We start from the raw sequence: 22655 nt of genomic DNA, 5'->3' as shown, positions 1-22655 counted from the left end.
AGGTAGTCATTAAAAAAAAAAAAAAAACCTATGACCAATCATTCAACATTTACTCAAATAACCAGTAAATAAATAAGACATTTATTTCAGTATCTTTCATTCCCTACTGTAATGGAATTACAGTATCCACTTAATATTTGAGTTTTGTGGATAGATTCTTCTAATTTGGGTTATTGCATAACTAATCCTTCAGACCTACAGACCTCAACAGAACCTTAAAAATCTCAAACACAAACTTGACCCCTCAATTACAAAAATTTATGAGTTAAACAAGAGACCATTTTTATTTACATCAGTTAGGTTTATACATATTTGAATTGTATTCAAATGACTTGTTTCCAATATGAAAACCAAATTAAAAATACCTTGATCACCTTGCTTCAAACATAACTGTTCACATCCCATACTCCAGCTCCATCCATATAAAAGTAAATTCAACTTTTCTGCATCAGAGATAAAAGCTAATAACAAATTTCAGTGATGTTGAACCTTTCATAAGTAGCGTGAAAATATGGGTTGATGAATATTTTGCAGAGTGCCACTATGAGTAGCTTTCTGTCCTGCATATTAATGTACTGAAAAAAAATTAAATTTATGTGAAATACAGATATGAGATTATCCATTCTGTCCAAACCTATTAAATACCTTCCAAAAGATTTATAGTTCAGTCCTAGGAATTCCTGGAGTTGTAAGCATATCCTGTTCAGAAATGCAACTTCTACAATAGCTCCCAGGAAATTTCAGAAAAAATATATACAATCTTTTATTTAAAAGTTGATAGGTTTGCCAAATGATGCAGCCAGGTTTGCTTCTCTAAAGGCTTCTGATAAGGTCTGAAAATGAAGAAATTTAGAATTAAAAACCAGTTATTTGTGGGTCAGAAGAAAATTTAAACAGCCATTAATTCTGTATGCCATTAATAATCACCGGATGTGCGTGACAGACTCTAGCTATATCTTCACAGGAAGCTCCATATTCCAAAGCAAGAGCAGCTTCATTTACCATTTCTCCAGCACCCTTTAAAATAACAAACCAAGAAATAATTTTGCTTCCAGGTAGCAACAATTAAAAAAGCAGATTTTTAGATCTTAAAATTGCCTTAAATATTTGTTGTTACAGCAGTTGAGGAAAAATCAGGAAAAACTTAACAGAAAAAGTGATATAGACGAGTTTGGACTTTGGAGCCAAATGGCTTAGATTCTTATCTACCAATTACTAGCACACTGGATGTGTGCTTCATTCACATTTTTCACCTCAAAAACAAAGCAGCACCTATCTCACAAAGCTGTTATAAAAACCTGGTTAATATAAGTACTTAGGAAAAATGACATAGTAAGCACTCAAATATTCTATTCTCATTACTGTCACATCAGATATAAGAGGTATGTAGAGGGAGGAATATGTGCATACTTTACGCTTAGAGGTAGGAAAGGAGTCCCTTAAGATAGTGTTTTTCAGCCTTTTTTACTGCCTGGCACCCTTGAACCCATATACTGCAGCACACTCAAATTACACTGATCAAAAAAAAAAAAAAGTAGACAGAAAAATATACTTACTGTGCTTTGAACTTCTTTTGAAAATAATTTAATGATCTTTAAAAATTTTTTAAAAGATCCTCTCACAGCACACCAGTGTGCCGCAGCAAACCAGCTGAAAATCACTGCCTTACACAATAAATGAGACCTGCACAATAAGGAAGCAGCCATTCAAAGATATAGAGGCAGAGCATTCTAAGCAGAGAGTACTACAAGCACAAGAGCCTTAAAATGCAAACAAGTCTGCCCTCTTATGACAATGAAAGAAGGCTTTTGCAGCATGGAATTAATAAGCAAAGGGGAAGAGCAAAAAGAGATGAGGTCAGAAAGGTAGACAGGAACGGATTCGCGAAGCTACAAACGCTACTGGAGGATGTGAAGAAAGGCCATGGCCTAGTGTGTGTTTTACAGAGATGATTCTGGCTCAGTAAAGAAAGTAAATGATATGGTGGGCAAGTCCGTGAGCGTGCTGCTTGTACGCTAGAAATGATGCACAGAGAGGCCACAGTCAAAATTTTGCTGGTAATTATAACCTCAGAATGAAAATAGCAGGAGGTTTAAAATTAATAAATAGCAATGTTTTCTATAACTCTTCATGGGATTTCCCTGGTTTTATAATACTCACTGGTCCAAGAATATGTGCTCCTAGTACTCTGTCTGTTGACTTCTGCCCAAGAATCTTCACCATGCCATCTGTGTCAGCGTTTGTCTTAGCTCTGCTGTTAGCAGCAAATGGGAATTTCCCAACTTTGTACTCAATGCCCTATGAGAAAGAAAGATAAAGAGAATCTACATAAATGCTGGAAAAGTTCATTCTCATTGGTGAAATCATCTACCATTTGTTCAGAAAATAAATCCCAAGATGGTAATTATTCACACAATCAAAGATATTTTGGGTACAAATGCAAGCAAATATACATGTCTGTCCAACTAGTTATAAAGGCTGTCCCAAATGTCATGTATAATTTAAAATAGCTGTAACTTTAAATTGCACACAAACTTTTGGACACCCTGCAAAGCCAAATATAAAAGATCTGGAATTACTAGTGTTTGAATACAGACAACTTCTTCTATTATCATTAGTAAATCTAAGAAGTGAATGACCTCTTTATGATGCTAAAAATATACATATTTACAATGTACATAAACTAAACTATAACGTTTTACAGTTGTTACAATATATATTAATATAATTATATATTAACATATACATATGTGATATATACACAATATGCATTACATACATATTATACATATATATGTTATATATGCAATATATAATGAGGTAATATATAATGATAAAATGCTTTTTCTCAATAACCAGTGCCATTAGCTCAATTCACACATAAGAATAAAACCACCCACACGGGAGGATTACCTCTTCTTTCAACTGCTCTTCTGATTTGCCAACCCAAGCAACTTCAGGGTGTGTGTAAATCACTGATGGTACACAATTGTAGTCAATGTGCACAGCACCACCAGCCATTCCTTCAATACAGATAATGCCTTCATCCTCTGCTTTGTGAGCCAGCATTGGACCAGCAACTACATCACCAATGGCATAGATACTACCACAGAGATCAAAAGAAACAAGTGAATTTCTAAAATTGAAAATATTTACCCTCAGTTATATCATGGTAACACAAGTATAAATGTGTGGTTAATAAGTCACCCAAAAACATTTAAAGTGCAGCTCTTCAAAAATCTATGAATTCCGCTTCTAATCTTTGAGTAATAAAAAAATTCAATTAATTATTTTTCATTTACATCTTGTAAGTTTACTATTCTTTCCCAAATCTAATACATTTTATATGTAAAAGTCATCTTTTCAAAATATGGTTTTTTGTTTTTTGGGGGTTTTTTTGCAGTTTAGGCTCGGGCCAGGCTTGAACCTGCCACCCCCCGTATATGGGGCCGGCGCCCTACTCCTTGAGCCACAGGCGCTGCCCCAAAACAAGTTTTAAATAAAATTTAAAACTATTAAAAATGCAGATAATCATCCACTTACTTTGGAATTTTAGTTTGGAATCTGGTATTGACTGGAATTCTACCTCTGGGATCTAGTTCAATTCCAAGCTCTTCTAGTCCCAAATTCTGAGTAAAGGGTCGTCGGCCAATGCAAACCAAGAGTACGTCACAAGTGATAACTTCAGCTTTACCACCAGAAGCAGCTTCAATACTAGACAATGAAGAATGTATGACTGTTAGCACACATCCATATAAACAGTTGACAGACTCAGAAATTTAAGATGAGAGATTTCTCAAGTGTTGATGACATTTCTAACAATGTATGCTTATTATCTGATTATAAATATAAACATAAGTGTCAGGCAATTAAGAAAATATAACATCCTCTAGAGCAGTGTTTTTCAACTTCTTTTATCTCACAGCACACTTAAACCTATAGTTAAACTTCTACGGCACACTTAAATTATGTTGATCACAAAGAAAAAAAAAGAGAGAGAGGGCTGAGGGCAGTGGCTCACACCTGTATCCTAGCACTCTGGGAGGCTGAGGCAGGTGGATCAATTGAGCTCAGGAGTTTGAGACCAGCCCGAGCAAGAGCAAGACTCTGTCTCTACTAAAAATAGAAAAACTGAGCAAGAAGATCGCTCAAGCCCAGAAGTTTAAGGTTGTTGTGAGCTATGATGCCATAGCACTCTACCCATAGCAACAGAGTGAGACTCTCAGTAAAAGAGTAAACAAAAGAATTTACTTACTGTGCTTTGAACTTCTTTCAAAAATAATTAGTGATCTTTAAAAATTTTCATGGCACACCTAAGATCCTCTCATGACATACCAGTTGAAAATCACTGCTCTAGAGGGCTATCATTAAAATCTATAAAAACAGACAGTATAAACACAGTGGTTAAGAATACATGTCTTGCCCGGGCAAGACATTTCATGCCTGTAATCCTACCACTCTAGGAGACTGAGGTGAGAGGATCACTTGAGATCAGGAGTTCAAGACCAACCTGACCAAAGCGAGACCTCGTCTCTACTAAAAACAGAAAAATTAGCCAGGTGTGGTGGCATGTGTCTGTAGTCTCAGCGGCTCAGGAGGCTGAGGCAGGAGGATTACTTGAGCCCAAGAGTACAAGGTTGCTGTGAGCTAGGCTGAGACCATGGAACTCTAGCCCTGGCGACAGAGCAAGACTCTTGTCTCAAAAAAAAAAAAAAAAAAACCAACAAAGAACACTGGTCTTAGAGTCATAAAAATCCAAGTTCAAGTACTGACACTGCCACTCATTACTTGTATGATCTTAGGCAAGTTATTTCATTAAATGATATAAGTATTTAGTAAGTAGAGGGCCAGACACATAGTATGTAATCTAATTATTGATTCTTCATATATCTGTCTAAAAATATTGAATTAATTTTATTGAATGTTCAGAGTTTAAAATTTTCTTAATGTATCCTATGAAAAGGTACATTACAATAATGAGAACACTGGATTAATCATTTTAGCATCAACTTAATCATAAATTTCAATGCACTAATGCAATGTACCGTCTTGGTAAGCAATATTGAGATATATTAAGCAATAAAATGGTCTTAAGTTATAAAAACCCTATATGTGCTAATCTGATTTCGAAATGGGTGTTAAAGAAACAAGGATAATATCATATCAAAAACAAATGCAGCATACTTACGAAACATCAATTTTTCCATCTGACTTCTTGGTAGCACCAGTAACCTTTGTATTCAACTTAAATTTAAACCCCTGTTTTTGAAGGATGCGTTGAAAGTTTTTAGATATTTCCATGTCAATTCCAACTCCGCCTACATGACCCAAAAATTCAACTGCTGTCACGTCTGCACCAAGTCTTTGCCAAACTGAACCCTGAAAATAATCATCAAAAAACTGCTGTCACATCTGCACCAAGTCTTTGCCAAACTGAACCCTGAAAATAATAATCAAAAATTGAATAATCATAAAAATAAAACTTTCTATAATAAATGTTTATTAAGTCGTCTAAAATAATTTATTATATAAGCCATTTTCTGTAAATGTTTCACTTAGAAGCTGTGAGGTTTAAAATTAACCCTGTGGTAAATATGTACAACTTCATCTATTTATTAACTTATTCAGCATTTATTGAGCACCTACTACATGCCAGGCAACATTTTAGCTGCTAGGCATACATTTACTGAACAAAACAAAAATCCCTGCCATTAGGGATCTTATATTCTAAAAAGAGAGAACAAGTAAAAACGTATGTCAGAGGACAGTAAAATGAATACTACTAAAGGGAGAGGGATTTATAATTTTAAGTAGAATGGTTGAAGAAAGCCTCCCTGACAGTGGCAAAACATTGGAAGGAGTAAGGGAATTAACTATACATTAGTTTGGGGAAGACTGCTCCAGACAGAGGGGAACAGCAAGTGTAAAGGCCCTTAAGGAAAAGAACATTGGCTCTCATTGCTACTAATCACTGATGTTTGCAGAATAAACTGACTTCATATTTTATTTTCCTCCATAAAAATGTTTACTTTTTCATACAAATTATAATTTAAACTGAATGCTAGTCTAACAACATTTTAACAATCAGCATAACTTCTAAACAATTACATATGAAACTACACATAAGATTAATAATTTTATAGCACTAAGTAAATTACAAATAACTATTAACATATCCCTTGCCAAGAATTTAAAATAATCTGGTGATTCAAATAAACTACACAAGTTTATAATCCCAATAGGTGTGTGCATTCATTTTAAAAATTTCACAAATTTCTGGTATGTGGACTCTGTTAACTAGAAGCAATACAGTGATACCAAAACTCTAACTCATTATATATACACATATATACAGACATATACATAGACACACACACACACAAAAATTAACTCAGAATGGACCATGGACCTAAATGTAAAACCCAAGAGTATAAAATTTTTATAAGAAAACCTAGGAGAATCCTTGTGACCTTGAGTTAAGCAAAGACTTCTCAGGTACAACACCAAAAGCACAATCTATAAAAATAATGATGAACTGGACTTCATCAAAACTAAAGATTCTTAGAAAGGTAATGTTAAAAAAAAAAGAAAGAAAGAAAGAAAAGTAATGTTAAGAACATGAAAATAGAAACCACAGACTGGGAAAAAAAATCTATATAGCATTTATCTGATAAAGGATTTATATTCAAAATATATCAATATAATATAAAGAACTCTCCAAATGTTGAGAAAACAAACTTAATTAAAAAAATATATATATATATATGAAGACGTTTCAGCAAAGAAGATACAGAGATAACAAGTAAGTACAAGAAAAATGTAAATTAAAACCACAATGAACTAAATTCAACAACATAGTAAAAAGATCATTCACTATGATCAAGTGGGATTCATCCCAGGGATGCAAGGATGGTTCAACACACACAAATCAATAAATGTAACGTGATATATAATATCACATTAATAGAACCAAGGGGGAAAAAAAAAAATCACACGATAATTTCAATAGATGCTGGGAAAGAATTTGATAAAATCAACAATTTATGATAAAAACTCTGAATAAATGGGGTTTAGAAGGAATATATCTTGAAATAATAAAGGTCATATGTCTGATAACAAACTCACAGCCAACATCATACCAAACAGGAAATAACTGAGAGTCTTTCTTCTAAATTCTAGAATAAGACAAGGATGCCCAATGTCAGCACTTTCATTCAACATAACCCTGGAAGTCCCAGAGCAATTAGTAAGAGAAAGAAATTAAGGCAACAAAATTGGAAAGGAAGAAGTCAAATTAGCCTTGTATACAGAAGACATTATCTTTTAGAAAAACCTAAAAACTGCACTAAAAAACTACTAGAATTGATAAACAAATTCAGTAAGTTGCAAGATGCAAAACCAACATACAAAAAATAAGTAGCACAAATATATATACATATATACACATACATATATACTCTAACAGCAAACACAATCTGAAAAAGCAATCAAGAAATCAATCCCATTTTCAGTAGCTACAAATATAAAATACCTAGAAATCAATATGACCAAAGATGCGAAAGATCTATACAAAAAAATCTATAAACACTGACAAAAGAGGCTCAGCGCCTATAGCTCAAGCAGCTAGGGCACCAGCCACATACACCGGAGCTGGCAGGTTCGAATCCAGCCCAGGCCTGCCAACCAACAATGACAACTGCAACCAAAAAATAGCTGGGCGTTGTGATGGGCACCTATAGTCCCAGCTACTTGGGAGGCTGAGGCAAGAGAATCACTTACGCCCAAGAGTTGGAGGTTGCTGTGAGCTGTGATGCCACAGCACTCTACCCAGGGCGACAGCTAAGAGACTCTGTCTCAAAAAAAAACAAACAAACAAACAAAAAAAGCAACTGATGAAAGAAACTGAAAAGGACACAAGATATTCTGTTAATCAATCAGAAGAATTAATAGTTAACATGACAATATTACCCAAAGCAATTTACAGACTCAATGCAATACCTTTTAAAATACCAATGATATTCCTCACAGAAACAGAAAAAAAATTCTAAAATTTATATGGAACTACAAAAGACCCTAATACCTGAACAGCCAAAGCAATCCTGAGCAAAAAGAACAAAGCTGGAGGCATAACAGTACCTGACTTCAAAATACACTACGAAGTTATAGTAACTAAATCAGCATGACATTGGCACAAAAACAGACAGTTTACCAATAAAACAAAATAGAAAACTCAGATATAGGATGTCCATGAAATCATGTGCAATTTAAAATAGACACACAAACTATGGACACCCTGTATAAACCCATGTATTTTCAGCCAACTTATTTTCAACAAAGACTCCAAGAATATACAAGGAGGAAGAGGCAGTCTCTTCAATAAATGATGCTGAGAAAACTGGATGGCCATAAGTGGACAAATGAAACTAGACCTCTATCTCTCACCATATACAAAAATCAAATCAAAATGGATTAAAGCCTTAAATATCAGCCATGAAACTACTACAGGAAAACATTGGAGAAATGCTCCAAGACATTGTTCTGGGCAAAGATATTCTGCGTAAGACCTCAAAAGCACAGACAACAAAATCCAAAATAAACACATGGGATAACATTAAGCTAAAAAGCTTCGGCACAGCAAAGGAAATAATCAGCAAAGTGAAGAGACAACCAGAATGGAAGAAAATATCTGCAAACTATCCATCTGACAAAAGGTTAATAACCAGAATATACGAAGAGCTCAAACAACAGCAAACACAAAAACAAATAGTCCAATTTAAATGAGTAAAAAGCCTGAAGACATTTCTCAAAGAACATGCAAATGGCCAAGAGGCATATGAAAAAATGTTGAACATTATAACTAATCATCAGAGAAATGCAAATCAAAACCACAAGGAGATATCATTTCACCCCAGTAAGAATGGCTTTTATCCAAAAGACAGGCAATAATGAATGCTGGTGGGGATGTGGAGAAAGGAGAATCCTAGTACACTGTTGGTGGGAATGTAAATTAGTACAGTCACTATGGAAAACAGCATGAAATTCCTCAAAACACTAAAAATAGAACTACCATAATGCCCAGCAATCCCACAGCTTGGTATATGTCAAAAAAAAAGGGAAATCGATGTATCAAAGAGGTATCTGCACTCCCCTGTTTACTGCAGCGGTATTCACAGCAGTCAAAATATAGAAGGAACCTAAGTGCCCACCAATGGATAAACAGATAAAGAAAATGTGGCATACATATACACACTGGAATGTTATTCAGCCATAAAAAATAAATCCTACCATTTGCAGCTACACAGATAGAAATGGAGATCATTATGTTAAGTGAAATAAGCAAAAAACACAAATAACTGCAGGCTCTCAATCATATATAGGAGCTAAACAGTGCATCTCACAAAGACAGAGTAGACTGTTGGTACAAGATGCTAAGAAGGGTGGGAGGGTGGAATGAAGAGATGTAAATTAATGTGTACAAATACACAGTTAGACAGGAGAAATAAGGCCTGGGATTGACGGATCTACAGGGTGACTACAGTTAACAATGATTATACATCCCAAAATAGAGAAGGAAACTATCTGAATGCTCCCAGCACAAAGAAAGAGTAACTGTTTCAGGTGATGGATATCCCATTATCCCAATTTTATTGTATGAGTGTATAAAATATAATATGTATCTCGAAAATATGTATGTTATGTATCAATAAAAAATTAAAATAGGGGGAAAAAATCACAATAAGAAACTACTACACACCCATTAGAATAGCTCAATTTTTTTTTTTCATTTTCAAAATGCATCACTTTATTTTCCTTACAAGGGAGCCACACATTAAGCAGGTGACAGTCACATGATTTCTTCAGTAAGCCCCAACGTATCCATGAGTGTTGCTGGAGCTCATAGCCAAAGGAGTCCTGAGGTTTCAGATATTAAAGCTTTCCCCATAGCCACAAGTTCCTTTGATGTTTGGGTTATTAAACACAAACTCACTGGATAATTTGTCTTCCACATAGTCCATTTCTGTTCCTAGAAGTGTTAGCTGTGCTTTCTTTTCAATGAATACTCTCACTCCATCTTAAACAATTTCTTCATCAGAATCTCCTTTTTTTTTGTATATTCTAGAGTGTAAGAAAGGCCATTACACCCTCTGGTTCGGATACCGACTTTCACACCTACGTGTTCAGGCTTGTCTTTAAGAAGTTGTTTTATCTTGTTCACTGCTGAAGGTGTCAGGGTGAGGGCGGCCCGGGTGGGCTGCAGCTTCTGCTTGCTCACAGCCTGGACAGTGGCACGGACTAAGGAAGCTGACATCTTCGCCACCCTGGCGCCCTGGTGCCTCACGCCGGAGCTCGGCGACCTCAACCTCTCTCCATGGACATGGCTGGTGCATTCAGAATAGCTCAAATTTTTATAAAAACCAACAATACCAAGTACCAGTGAGAAAGTGGAACAAATGACCCTTATAATGCTGGTGGGATTGTAAAAATGGTGCATCCACTGCTGAAAACAGTGTTTCTCAAAAAATGAAACACAGAATTACCATATGACCCAACAATTATACTCTTAGATATATACCTAAGAGAAATGGAAACAGATGTCCACACAAAAACTTGCACACAAACATTCATAGCAGTGGTATTCCTAATAGTCCCAAAGTAGAAACAATCCAAATGCCCATCACATGATGAATGAACAAAAAAAATGTGCCGTATTCACAGAATGAGATGTTATTTGGCCATATAAAGAAATGAAGTATAGATACATGCTACAACTCAAATGAACCTTAAGAACAATATTCCAAGTGAGAAGCCACACACAAAATGCTATTGTATGATTCCATTTATATGAAATGTCCAAAATAGGCAAATTCATAGACACAGAATTAGTGGTTTCCAAGGGCTGGGGGAAGGAAGAAATGGACAATGACTGCAGTGGGCACTGGGTTTCAGACAGTGGTGGCTGCTGCACAACTTTGTGAATACACTAAAAACCACTGAGTCTTAAGCTCTAAATAAGTGAATGCATATGTAAGTTATATCTCAATTTAAAAACAAACAAAAAAAAGAACCACTCTTCTGAACCTGAACTGGAATAGCAAGGAAATAATAGGTGTGTGGAAATAAGAGAAAGCATCACCTTGTTTATAATTCAGAGTAGGAAAATGATGAAAATACAGAAGTGCCCTACTCTTTAGGAAAAATGATGTCAAAATCTTTAGAGATAGAAAAACAATATCTATTTAGAGCTTATTAGATGCCAGGCACTGTGATAACTGCTCAAATGTATTACCTTGTTAAATCTGGGCAATGATCATGTTAGTTATTCTTACCCTCTTTGTTTTTTTGGTTTTTTTTTAAATCTTATTTCAGATTAATGAGGGTACAAATGATTTGCATCTGTTAGGTAAAGTCCCTGCTGTATTATTCCCTTTATTAATGACACATCAACTCATCCAGAGAGACTCACTACTTTAACAAAGACATAAAACCAGTAAGAGTCAGAGCTGAAATCCAAATTTAAGTGCGTTCATTCCAAAATCCAAATGTGTTCAATGATGCAGTGCCTCTACTGAGATGGAAATGTCATACCTGATCAGGAAAACAGGTATGGCTGAAAACATATATGAAACAGGTTTGGTTTTCTTTGTTCAGGTGCAGGGGAGGTAGGATGGAGACAAAAAGGCAAAATTATATATTTACTAACTAGAGTGCCTATGAAACACACAAATAGAGATGCTGGTGGACATTTTTGTGATAAAATGGTAAGGAAAAAGAATTAGGTTACAGATACCTTTGAGTTCTCAAGTAATTGAGGAGGCAGTGTCTGTTCTAGACAAAAAGGATCTAGGATAGAACCCTGAGACAGGATTGAGAGTAACACTAACAATCAAAGGGAAAGCCAAGATGATACAGAATTCAGCCCAAAGGGCAAATGTAAAACCAGCAGGACAGGGAAATCAAGAGAAACTAGGGAAAGAGTTTCAAAGACAAGAAAATCAGCAAGGCTAACTGCTGCCAAACAAAGCAATGAAGAAAACAGTCCACTGGATTGAGCAATACATCCATTTATGTCCTTCTTGGAGCAATTTATTGGCATAAGAAACCATGGACTGAGGAGTGAATGGAATCTGATGAAATAAAGCATGGACAACTCTTTTAAGAAGCTGAGGACAAGTAAGAGGAAAATTACTAACTGAAGAAGCATGTGGGATCAAAAGGCGGCTTATTTATAATACACAAGCCTGTGTGTGTAAGTGCAAATCCATATGAGCATTTGTGTATGATACACAGGTGGATAAACAGGCACATTTAATTGTAAATAATAAAACAGATGTAGGAAAGCGTTTAAGGACTGAAAAATACAAGAAAGAATAAAAACCACAAAACAAGTCTTCAAGAAGGCAGAAGATGAAGTGCTACCAAGCAGAATTAAAGGGACTACTAGCCTTAGGGAAAACAGCATTTCCATAGTAACAAGAGGAAGGATAGAAAGGATAGGTATAACAAAGGCTAAAAGCAACAATCCCCAAACTTTTTGGCACCAGGGACCAGTTTCATCAAAGACAATTTTCCCACAAAAAAGGGACTGGATTACATTTTCATAGGGAGCATACGACCTAGATCCCTCATGTGTGCAGTTTACAAACAGTAGGGTTCGTGCTCCTATGAGAATCTAATGTCATCCCTGATCTGACAGGAGGAGGAGCTCAGACAGTGCCGTGAGTGATGGAGAGCAGCTATAAATACAGATGAAGCTTCGCTGGTTCACACGCAGCTCACCTCTTGCTGTGAGGACTGGTTCCTAACAGGTTACAGACCCATATCTGTCCGCAGCCCATGGGGTTGGGAACCTCAGAGTAAAAGTATTTTCAAATCTGGGGTACTGAGCTGTGAGAGTTGTCATCTGATGGTTTCTCTTTTACTTGATATTTAGGAGTAATCTACAGGAAGAGGAAGACAATGTATTGGCAGAGGTTTGAGAAGAGTGGGAAATCAGCCACTGCAGAGACTAAGACAGTATGTACCACGTAAGGAAATAATGGAAACGACAGGTTCCTACTGAGGTTTCTAACCAACACAGACAACTATCTGCAGGGTGTTTTGCCATCAATAGTCTGGAAATAGCATTAAATAAGGCAGACTGTCACGCTCAACCAGGACTAGAGTTGTGCTAAGCAGGTATGACAAAACCGCAAAACAAGTGACTCGAGGACACCTCTAAGAAGGTGGTTAAAATGAAAGGGAATCTAAGCTGATCAGGAAAGCAGTCGAAACAGAAAAAGGCAAACAGCAATGAAGTAGAGAGATCTATGGACTAGAAAACCTAGTAAAGTTACAGAGCACAAAAGGAACTAAGCAAGAAAGGAAAGGAGGTTGTGGTTAGAGAACAAAATGTCCGAATTGATGATTTCACAAGTAGAACAATTTTTGGTGATAGTAAGGTAAAATGGTTCTGAGAAAGGGTACCTAAAACGAAGGGAAAATGTCACTGGAAATATGTGGAAGAGGGAGCAAGACAAATGGACAAGAGGGAAAGCAAGACAGGCAAAGGGTGTAAAACAGCATGGTGACTCAGAAGAGCAAACAGGCTGACATTTCTAAAACCCAACAGGCATCAAGATGAGGATGGGAAAAGAAGGGAAGAGCCAGATCATGTCACGGTAAAGAGTATGGTCTTTATCTGGAGGGCAACTTGATCTGAATGAGAGCTGCATTCAAATATCTGAATGGCTGTCAGATTAAAAGTCAGTTGGACCAATTCTATGCAACAAGAAAAGACGGAAGATAAAGAGAAGCAGACCATAAAATAAGCACTATTGACAACCATGAGACTCTTGGAAATGATCAAGAAATATAGGAACATCTCAGGATATAAAATTAATGTCCACAAATCAGTAGTTTTCATATAGGCCAAGAAGAGTCAAGTTGAAAATCAAATCAAAGACACAATAACCTTCCCAGTAGCTTAAAAAAAAATACTTTGGAATATACATAACAAAGGATGTGAAGGATCTCTTACAGAGAAAACTATGACACCTCAAAAGAAATAGCAGAAGATGTTAACAAATGGAGGACCATACCACACTCATGGCTGGGTCAGAAAAGCAGTCAAGAATCAATATTGTTAAAATGTCCATATTACTCAAAGCGATCTATATATTTAACGCAATCCCCATTAAAACACCAACGTCATACTTTGAAGAACTTGAAAAAAATAATTTTCCACTTTGTATGCAACCAGAAAATCCCCTGACTAGCCCACACAATTCTATGAAATAGAAACAAATCTGCGGCATCACATTACAGATTCAGGTTATACTACAAGTCTATAGTGATCAAAACAGCATGGTACTGGCATAAAAATAGAGACATAGATCTATGAAACAGAATAGACAACCTACAGATGAAACCAGCCTCATATTGTCATCTGATCTTCGATTAACTAAACTAAGGCACAACCTGGGGGAAAGAATCCTTAATGCATAGTGCTGTGAGAACTAGTTAGCCACTTGTAAAAGACTGAAACTGGACCCATACCCTTTACCACTTACAAAAACTAACTCACAATGCATAAAAGATTTAAATCTAAGACACGAAATAATAAAACTCTAGAAGAAAGTGTAGGGAGAACTCTTAACAGTATCAGCCTGGGGAAAGATTTTATGAAGAAGACACCATTGGCAACTGGGCAAACAACAAAAATAAATACATGGGACCTAATCAAGTTAAAAAGCTTTTCACAGCTAAGGGCACAATCAATAAAGCAAACAGGCAAACCTTAGAATGAGAGAAAACATTTCCATGTTACAAATCTGACAAAAGGCTAATAACCAGAATCTAAAAGAAAAGAGCAAATAACCCCATTAATCACTGGGCAAGCAACATGAACAGAGAAAGGTCCCTTCTTGGAACCTTCTCCCAAGAAGACAAATGGCTAAAAAATGCTGATGAAAAAATGCTCATCAGGCAGGTTCCGCCTGTGGCTCAAAGGAGTAGGGCACTAGTCCCATATGCCAGAGGTGGCAGATTCAAACACAGCCCCGGCCAAAAACTGAAAAAAAAAGAAAAAATGTTCATCATCTCTAATCATCAAAGAAATGCAAATCAAAACCACCTGGAGGTACGACCCAACTCCAATGAGAATAGCCCACATTACAAAGTCCCAAAGCTGCAGAGAAAAACAGAGAAGGGAATACTTATTCACTGTCGGTGGGATTGCAACCTAATACAGCCTTCTTGGAAAGAAGTATGGAGAATCCTCAAAGAGATAAAAGAATACCTTCCATTTAATCCTGCAATCCCATTACAAGGTATCTACCCAGAAGAAAAAAAAAAAAATATTTTCTCATAAGGACATTTGCACTAGAATGTTTATAGCAGCTCAATTCATAATTACAAAGATGTGTAAAAAACCCAAGTGCCCATCAATACATGAATGGAGTAATAAACTGCGGTATATATACACCAGAGAACACTAATTAACCATGAAAAAAGATGCAGACTTTTACATTTTTTGTATTTACCTGGATGGAACTGAAGAATATCCTCTTAGTAAAGTAACTCAAGAATGGAAAAGCAAACATCCCATGTACTCGGTACTAATCTGAAAACAGGAGATCAACAACTACAGACCCACGTGAGAGAAAAACACAATTAAATTCAAGAAGAAGGGGAAGGGGGAAGATGTTTGGTAAGCTCACACCTAAGGGGTACAATGCAGGGCATACGGCGCACCTCCTGTATAAGAACTTTGCCTTACAAATGCAAATAATTATAACTGTATGTACTGTCACATTAATCCAGAATTTAAAAAAGGAAAGAAAGGACAAAAAATCCACATGAAATGTGCTCAGCATCTTAATCATCATGGAAATACAAATTAAAACCACATGAAGCTACTTCATAATCACTAGAATAGCTAAATTATAAAATAAAAAAAATCTGGTATTACCAAATATTAGTAAGAATGCAAAGTAACTGGTGCCCTATACAATGCTTGTGGTATTTAATGTGATACAACCATTCAGAAAAACTGTTCAGAAGTTTAAAAAAAATAAAGTTAAATATACATTCTCTATTACTCAGTATTTATACTTATGAGCATTTTCCTAAGAGAAATAAAAACCTACCTGTGACTGTAAAAAAGAATTGTACAAGAATTGCCCAGGACTGAGGAGGGAATTGGGCAAGTTCACATCCAACAGTTACATTGCATGGGTTACAGCACACTTCTTGAATAAAGGACACAACTATAACTCGGACTTTAACCTTACAAAAACAAACTATGTACCCTCATATTAATCTGAAATTTAAAATAAAATAAAGAACATTATAATAACTAATATTTAGCTAGAGAGGTTGTCTTGGGAAAATTAAAAGTAAACTCTTTATTATTAGAAAGCGTTTAAGCAAAACTCAATGCAGACAGCCTATGATATGCAAAGAATCAAAGAGGGGACCTTTAAGTCCCTTTCAACTCCACAGAGGTAACAGGGAAGACATCACTTACCAATTCTACACCTATTACGCCTGCACCAATAACAACCATCTTCTCTGGAACTTTTTTTAAACATAAAGCTCCTGTAGATGACACTACTGTGTCTTCATCAATCTATAATAAAAAAACCAAAAGATACAATCAAAATCATTTGGAAAAAGCTAGTATAGCCAAACCTCAATACCTATGGTTTCCAAATTTGTGGACTCAACCAAACATGGATTAAAAGTATTCAAGAAATAGCTCAGCACCTGTAGCTCAAGCAGCTAAGGTGCCAGCCATATACACTGGAGCTGGCAGGTTCAAATCCAGCTTGGGCCCAGCCAAACAACAACGAGAACTAGAACCAAAAAATAGCCGGGTGTTGTGGCGGATGCCTGTAGTCCCAGCTACGTGGGAGGCTGAGGCAAGAGGATCACTTAAGCCCAAGAGTTTGAGGTTCCTGTGAGCTGTGACACCCTGGCACTCGACCCAGGATGACAGCTTGAAACTCTGTCTCAAAAAAAAAAAAAAAAAAAAAAAAAAAATATTCAGGGAAAAAAATGGATGGTTGTATCTGTACTAAATATGTATAATTTTTCTTATCATTATTTCCTAATTTCTATTACAGAGATGATTTAAAGTATACAGGAGGAAGTGTGTAGGTCATGTGCAAATACTATGTCATTTTATGTAAGAGACTTGAGCATCTGTGAATTTTAGTATCTGAGGGGTGTTCTAGAATCAACCCTCCACAGACACAGATGGACAACTGTATTTATAAAATATGATCTCACACAGCAAAAATCACTAAAAAAAAACTAAGTAATTTGTTTTGATGTTATCTATAATTTTTAGCCATATATCCAATTACACCCATTAAAAATGCTAACTTTAAATATTATCAAAATCCCATTAAAAATGCTAACTTTAAATTTTATCATTCAGTATTCAGGAAAAAATGTCAATTTAACTTCATGCTGAATTCAAATATGTATCTTTATAAAATAAACTATTCTATTTCTGGTCAAAATTACTGCAGAAAAAAGACAGGTAACATCCCAAAGTTGAATACGTGTCAAAATATAGTATCTCACTCAACAACAACAAAATATATGTATAGTATCTCAGTCAGAAATCTCTCAAAGTTCATAAATAGCATAAAGTAATTTATAAAATGTATTTTTGAAGGAAGGTTGTAACACAGCTGTAAATTATGGAGCATAAATACCGTGATTCCAGGAAAAGGAGTAACTTCTGAACCCGTAGCAATGAGAATGTTCTTTGTGTCAATAACCTGAGTGCTGCCGTCAGTTTTCGTAGCAGTGACCTGATTTTTACCAGTTATCTTTCCATATCCATTAACATGAACAACCTTTATAAAATGTTTATAAATTTACAAGGTTAAAAAAAATTTTGATAAACAAACATAATAGGAAAAAGATACTCTGAAAATAATTTAAAACAACATGCTTCCTTAGTAATGTTACACATGGAGCAGCAAAAAATTTGTTATAAAATATTAGGTCAGTCAGAGAAGTCTATTCAAGTTAGCAAACTGTTTTATATTAAATAAATAGCCCCCCACTCCATAATCAAGTTCAAATATCATCACTCAACATCACATAATGCAATGTTTAGTGTATATATAAAATAAAGCAAAAATCTAACACTAACCTTATTCTGTTTAAATAAGTGGGCAATTCCACCTGTTAAAGCTTTTACTGCAGTACTCTTCTGTTCCATCATCTTATCTAAATTCAAGCGAACTTCAGACACTGCAATTTATTAAATAAATCTTTAGTCTTTAGCTAAATTCTTGAAACAATGTTCAGTATTTTTCATTAACCAAGGTCTGGAAAGTTTCAACCTAAAGCTTACAAAACTGTATTTAAAAGACAGTAATAAAATTTTAAAATTTAATAACTGATAATAATGACACCTGACAAATGGCCAACAACATCAAATCACCACAACGGAACTGATCAAACATAAAATGTCCCCCTTGGGTAAAAATGCAATTCAAAATAAAATATCCTGTTGTAACAATGTATTCTTCAAACATCTTATGATGGTTATAGTCTAGAAGATATTTGAGTAGAAATGGCAAAGTAAAATGTCCTCTGAAATTTTAAATAAAGGAAAATGCTAAATTTCATGAAACAAGAACTAATTGCAAAATGTACATTTGAAAATTTCAAATTCAGGAGCTTAATATAAGTTTTATTTAATCAGCTGCATTGACTCAGAAGAAAACTCCAAAGCAATAATACAAAATAAAAATGCTCAACTCAATGGAACTTTAGAGGTAAGAAGAGTATCTTAGAAATCAACTCACAACAATAATAAATATCTTAGTGATAAGGAAACAGAGACTCTGAAGAATTTATTATTTTCCCAAGGTCACAGAGACAGATAGAAACCCTTGCCTACAAGGCAGGTCTCTTGATTACCTTATCTCCTCTTTTCTTTCATCATTCCACTTTCATCTGTTTGACGTGCTATTTGCTTTAGTGTATATACATGGCCTCTATAATCTGGATTGCCTACATACTGCCCCTTTCAGAAACCTACTGCTATAAAGAAATAAATGAAGGAAAAGTAACACCCCAAAGTATGCACGGATCATTCCTAGATCAGGCTAACCCCCCGGAAGTATCTGTCAACGATAAGTGGAGAAAAAAGATGAAAACAATCTAAAATAGCATGGCAGGAGACAAATCAAATTCAAATGTTATGAAATGTCCTCTTCCTTTTCCACTATACCTCCCTCACTCTTTCTCTCCTCTGCTCTGCCCACTATCAACAACTCAGATATGCCTTCCTTCATTCCTTTTTCTTTATCCGTAGCACTCAGGAATCCAACCTCCCCAGGGATCTTCAGGTTTCACAGAAACAAAACCTCACTTTCCATATACACAAAAATGCAGACTTCGAGCAAAAGTTGGCAAAGGAACACAATATATTATGGTAGAAATCTGGGTTTAAATACATCTCTACGTTTTTAAAATTATCTTATTCTTCCCTTACTAAATATCTATTACACACGTTAGACACATGTAAGTCTTTAGCCCAAAGAATCAATTCAAGCAGTCTGGTACTAAAGCTAAGTATGAAAAGTACACTTACTTTCAATTCCTCTAGATGCAAAATCTTTTCCATGGGCCATATGGTAATAATGAGAGTTATTTAATAAAGCCTAAATGAAATAAAAAGATGAAATTATCAAATATTCATAAACAGACTGCAAACAAAAAAAAATTATCTCTGAAAACACATTCTCTTTCAAATGGTCTTATACTAGTCTAATCTCATCTCAATCCACCCTTCTAGTTAGTAGCTGACAACAAAAAAAATCCACACCATACAAAAATGCTAAATATCTAAAATGATGTATATGTTAGCTTGATTTATTGTATCCATAAACATTATATTCATAAATCATAACATACCCTTGTACTACATAAATATACACAACTATAATTTTGTCAATTTACAATAAAATTTTTAAAAATAAATTTAAAAAATGGCATTCTGGCTCAACGCCCATAGCTCAGTGGTTACGTCACCAGCCACAAACACCAGGGCTGGCAAGTTCAAACCTGGCCCCGGCCTGATAAACAACAATGACAACAACAACAACAAAATAGCTGGGTATTGTGGCAGGAGCCTATAACCTCAGCTACCTGGAAGGCTGAGGCAAAAGAATCGCTTAAGCCCAAGAATTTGAGGTTGCTGTGAGCTTGATGCCACGGCACTCTACCAAGGGTGACATAGTGAGACTCTGTCCCAAAAACATTAAAAAAAAAAAAAAAAGGCATTCTTACATGGTATAGTACATAGGACTACCTCAATTAAGTTTCTGTTTTGTAATAAATCAAAGACATAAAAAACATTTGACAAGAATGAAAAATAAAAACATCTTTACTTTGTTTAAAAGCAAAGAAACAATTACACACTTCAGGGTGGCAGGTGAAAAAGGCAGTCATGTTTACATCATATATAAAGGACTTAAAAGACAAATTTAGAAAAAATGAAACACAAGTCTATTTGAACGGAAAGGCAAGGCATTCTGAAACAAAGAAGCTATTTCAAGAATGTGTAGCAAACTGGTGACAATACTATTTTATAAAAGTTTTATGAAAGAAAAATATAGGGTGGTGCTTGTGGCTCAAAGGAGTAGGGCGCCAGCCCCATATGCCACAGGTGGAGGGTTCAAAGCCAGCCCCAGTCAAAAACTGCAAAAAAAAAGAAAGAAAAATATAATTTTATCATCATCATCAGGTTATTTTTTAATAACTGTACTAGTCTAATCTCATCTCAATCCATCCTTCTAGTTAGTAGCTAACAAAAAAAAATCTACAATGTACAAAACATGCTCACCTTAGATGGAATACAACCAACATTCAAGCACGTTCCACCAAGTGTTTCATTTTTCTCAACACAGACTGTCTACAATCCAAGAAAACATTATTTAAATACACATAACCTACAATGTTTCAAATGTACGTCTTAATTTTTCCAACAAAACAAGCTACTCAAGCTGTGTCTAAACTACTGAGTCTGTCATTTGAATAATACTAAACTCTTTCAGGCCAACCCAAAAGAATATTCTAAAAGATATTTTGTTTGCTTAACATTACTAAATATATGCTTTTAGTTCTAATCACTGTACCTTCCAAAGTGTGATTAGAAGCCCAAATAAAAACTTTTGGGAGAAGGAGAAAAATAATGCACTTCATTTTCCATTCCACGAGAAGACTATAACCAAATCAACCCAATCTCATTATCTTAGGTTTGCCAATATTTACCATGTTTTCACCTGCAAAGTATTTTGTCAACATGATCAACCCTTCCCAAATAAAAATGAATTGACACCTACCTGAAGTTAAAACCTTACCTTGAAGCCTAACTGGGCAGCTTTAATAGCAGCAACATACCCTCCAGGACCAGAACCTATAACTGTTACATCAGCATCAACTACAATAAAAGCAAATTGATATAAAATAGTAAATTACTTAAAATTTGCCAAAAACAGTTCTTTTGAAAAGCAAACAATATTTAAACTTCCAAGATAGCAGAAATAACCAGCATTTCTACACAGTAATTTTTCATGCCTGGGTACTTGATTGATGTTCTTTGATATTACTGAAAATGGCACAAACTTTAAAATTTCATTTTCTATTATTTCCTATTCACCATGACATATGTAAATACAACTGAGTTCTGCATTAACCTTACCAACTTTGCTAAATTCTACAGTTTTATTTATGATAACCGACAAATTTGTATGAAGGAAAGAGCCAGGGCTTTGGAATCTGACATACCAGACTTCAAATCTCAGCATTGCCATTTGTCTGTTTATATTCTTTTCTCATTTTTATATGAGCACATTATATAATCATAATTTTTATATTACTGGTATAATTTTCCAAAAACCCTGACTGTAACTATTTTAGATTTTATATACATATAGAATATGTAATTTTTGAGTATATATTTTTTAATAACTGACATGTGACAATACTATATACTATGTAGTAAATCCATGCTACAAAAAAGAGAAAGAAATTTGGTTTGGAAAAGAATGACAAGTAGTAAACAAGCGATAAAAGGTAACAGCCAAAAACCTTGAGTTTTATTTCTCAATTACCTATGTAATCTTGGGTGTTTTTTTTAAATATACAAAAATATCAAAAAGAGTTTGCCTCTCACTGAAGATACTAGATGTAACCCTCCACCACAATGCCACTAATATGCTAAGAAGCACAAAAATAAAGAGAAAAAAGCAGAGTCTTTGTCTAAAGATTTGTCAGCTGAGAATTTAAAAGAGTACAAGCCAATGACAAACTTTCAAAAAAAAGCCAGTATTGAAATGCATACAAAAATAAAACAGACTGATAAACATACATGTTATGATCAAGTATAGAAAAAGATTAATGGAAGAATTTGTGGGTGGTCACTGTAAAACTTACTACTTTTCTAAATATTTGCAATTTTTCATAATAAAATGTTCAGAAAAACAAATCACCTTAACTCTACCTGCATCAAATGATGCATGCAAATGAACCTTTACAAAACATGACTCTGACTCACCCTCTGCTTCTCAAGAAGCATTTCACAGGTTGGGTCGCATATATAAAGTTAAAAATCAGGATGCAGACAGAAAGTTGAATGAAAG

The 22655-nt window shown here is 35.0% G+C and overlaps 1 protein-coding gene and 1 pseudogene across 1 annotated transcript in view; both read right to left on the bottom strand.

Annotated features, from left to right (window-relative positions):
• Window positions 1-287: 287 nt before the first annotated feature.
• Window positions 288-22655, bottom strand: part of DLD (dihydrolipoamide dehydrogenase) — a 34545-nt gene continuing 12177 nt past the window's right edge. The window contains exons 3-14 of the mRNA XM_053554030.1: window positions 21375-21454; window positions 20858-20926; window positions 19604-19673; window positions 18152-18252; window positions 17706-17849; window positions 16508-16609; window positions 5189-5379; window positions 3544-3714; window positions 2914-3103; window positions 2161-2298; window positions 928-1017; window positions 288-833 (exon numbers count right to left, since the gene is read on the bottom strand). Of these exons, the coding sequence (XP_053410005.1) occupies window positions 768-833; window positions 928-1017; window positions 2161-2298; window positions 2914-3103; window positions 3544-3714; window positions 5189-5379; window positions 16508-16609; window positions 17706-17849; window positions 18152-18252; window positions 19604-19673; window positions 20858-20926; window positions 21375-21454 (1412 nt within the window). The 3' untranslated portion in view covers window positions 288-767. The remainder of the gene's footprint in view (window positions 834-927; window positions 1018-2160; window positions 2299-2913; window positions 3104-3543; window positions 3715-5188; window positions 5380-16507; window positions 16610-17705; window positions 17850-18151; window positions 18253-19603; window positions 19674-20857; window positions 20927-21374; window positions 21455-22655) is intronic.
• LOC128560436 (iron-sulfur cluster assembly 1 homolog, mitochondrial-like) lies at window positions 9772-10978 on the bottom strand (annotated as a pseudogene).

The sequence above is a fragment of the Nycticebus coucang genome, chromosome 11, assembly GCF_027406575.1.
Source record: "Nycticebus coucang isolate mNycCou1 chromosome 11, mNycCou1.pri, whole genome shotgun sequence".
NCBI classification, from domain to species: Eukaryota; Metazoa; Chordata; class Mammalia; order Primates; family Lorisidae; genus Nycticebus; species Nycticebus coucang.
The sequence above is the reverse complement of the archived record's forward strand: the minus strand, read 5'-3'. Positions and strand labels throughout refer to the sequence as shown.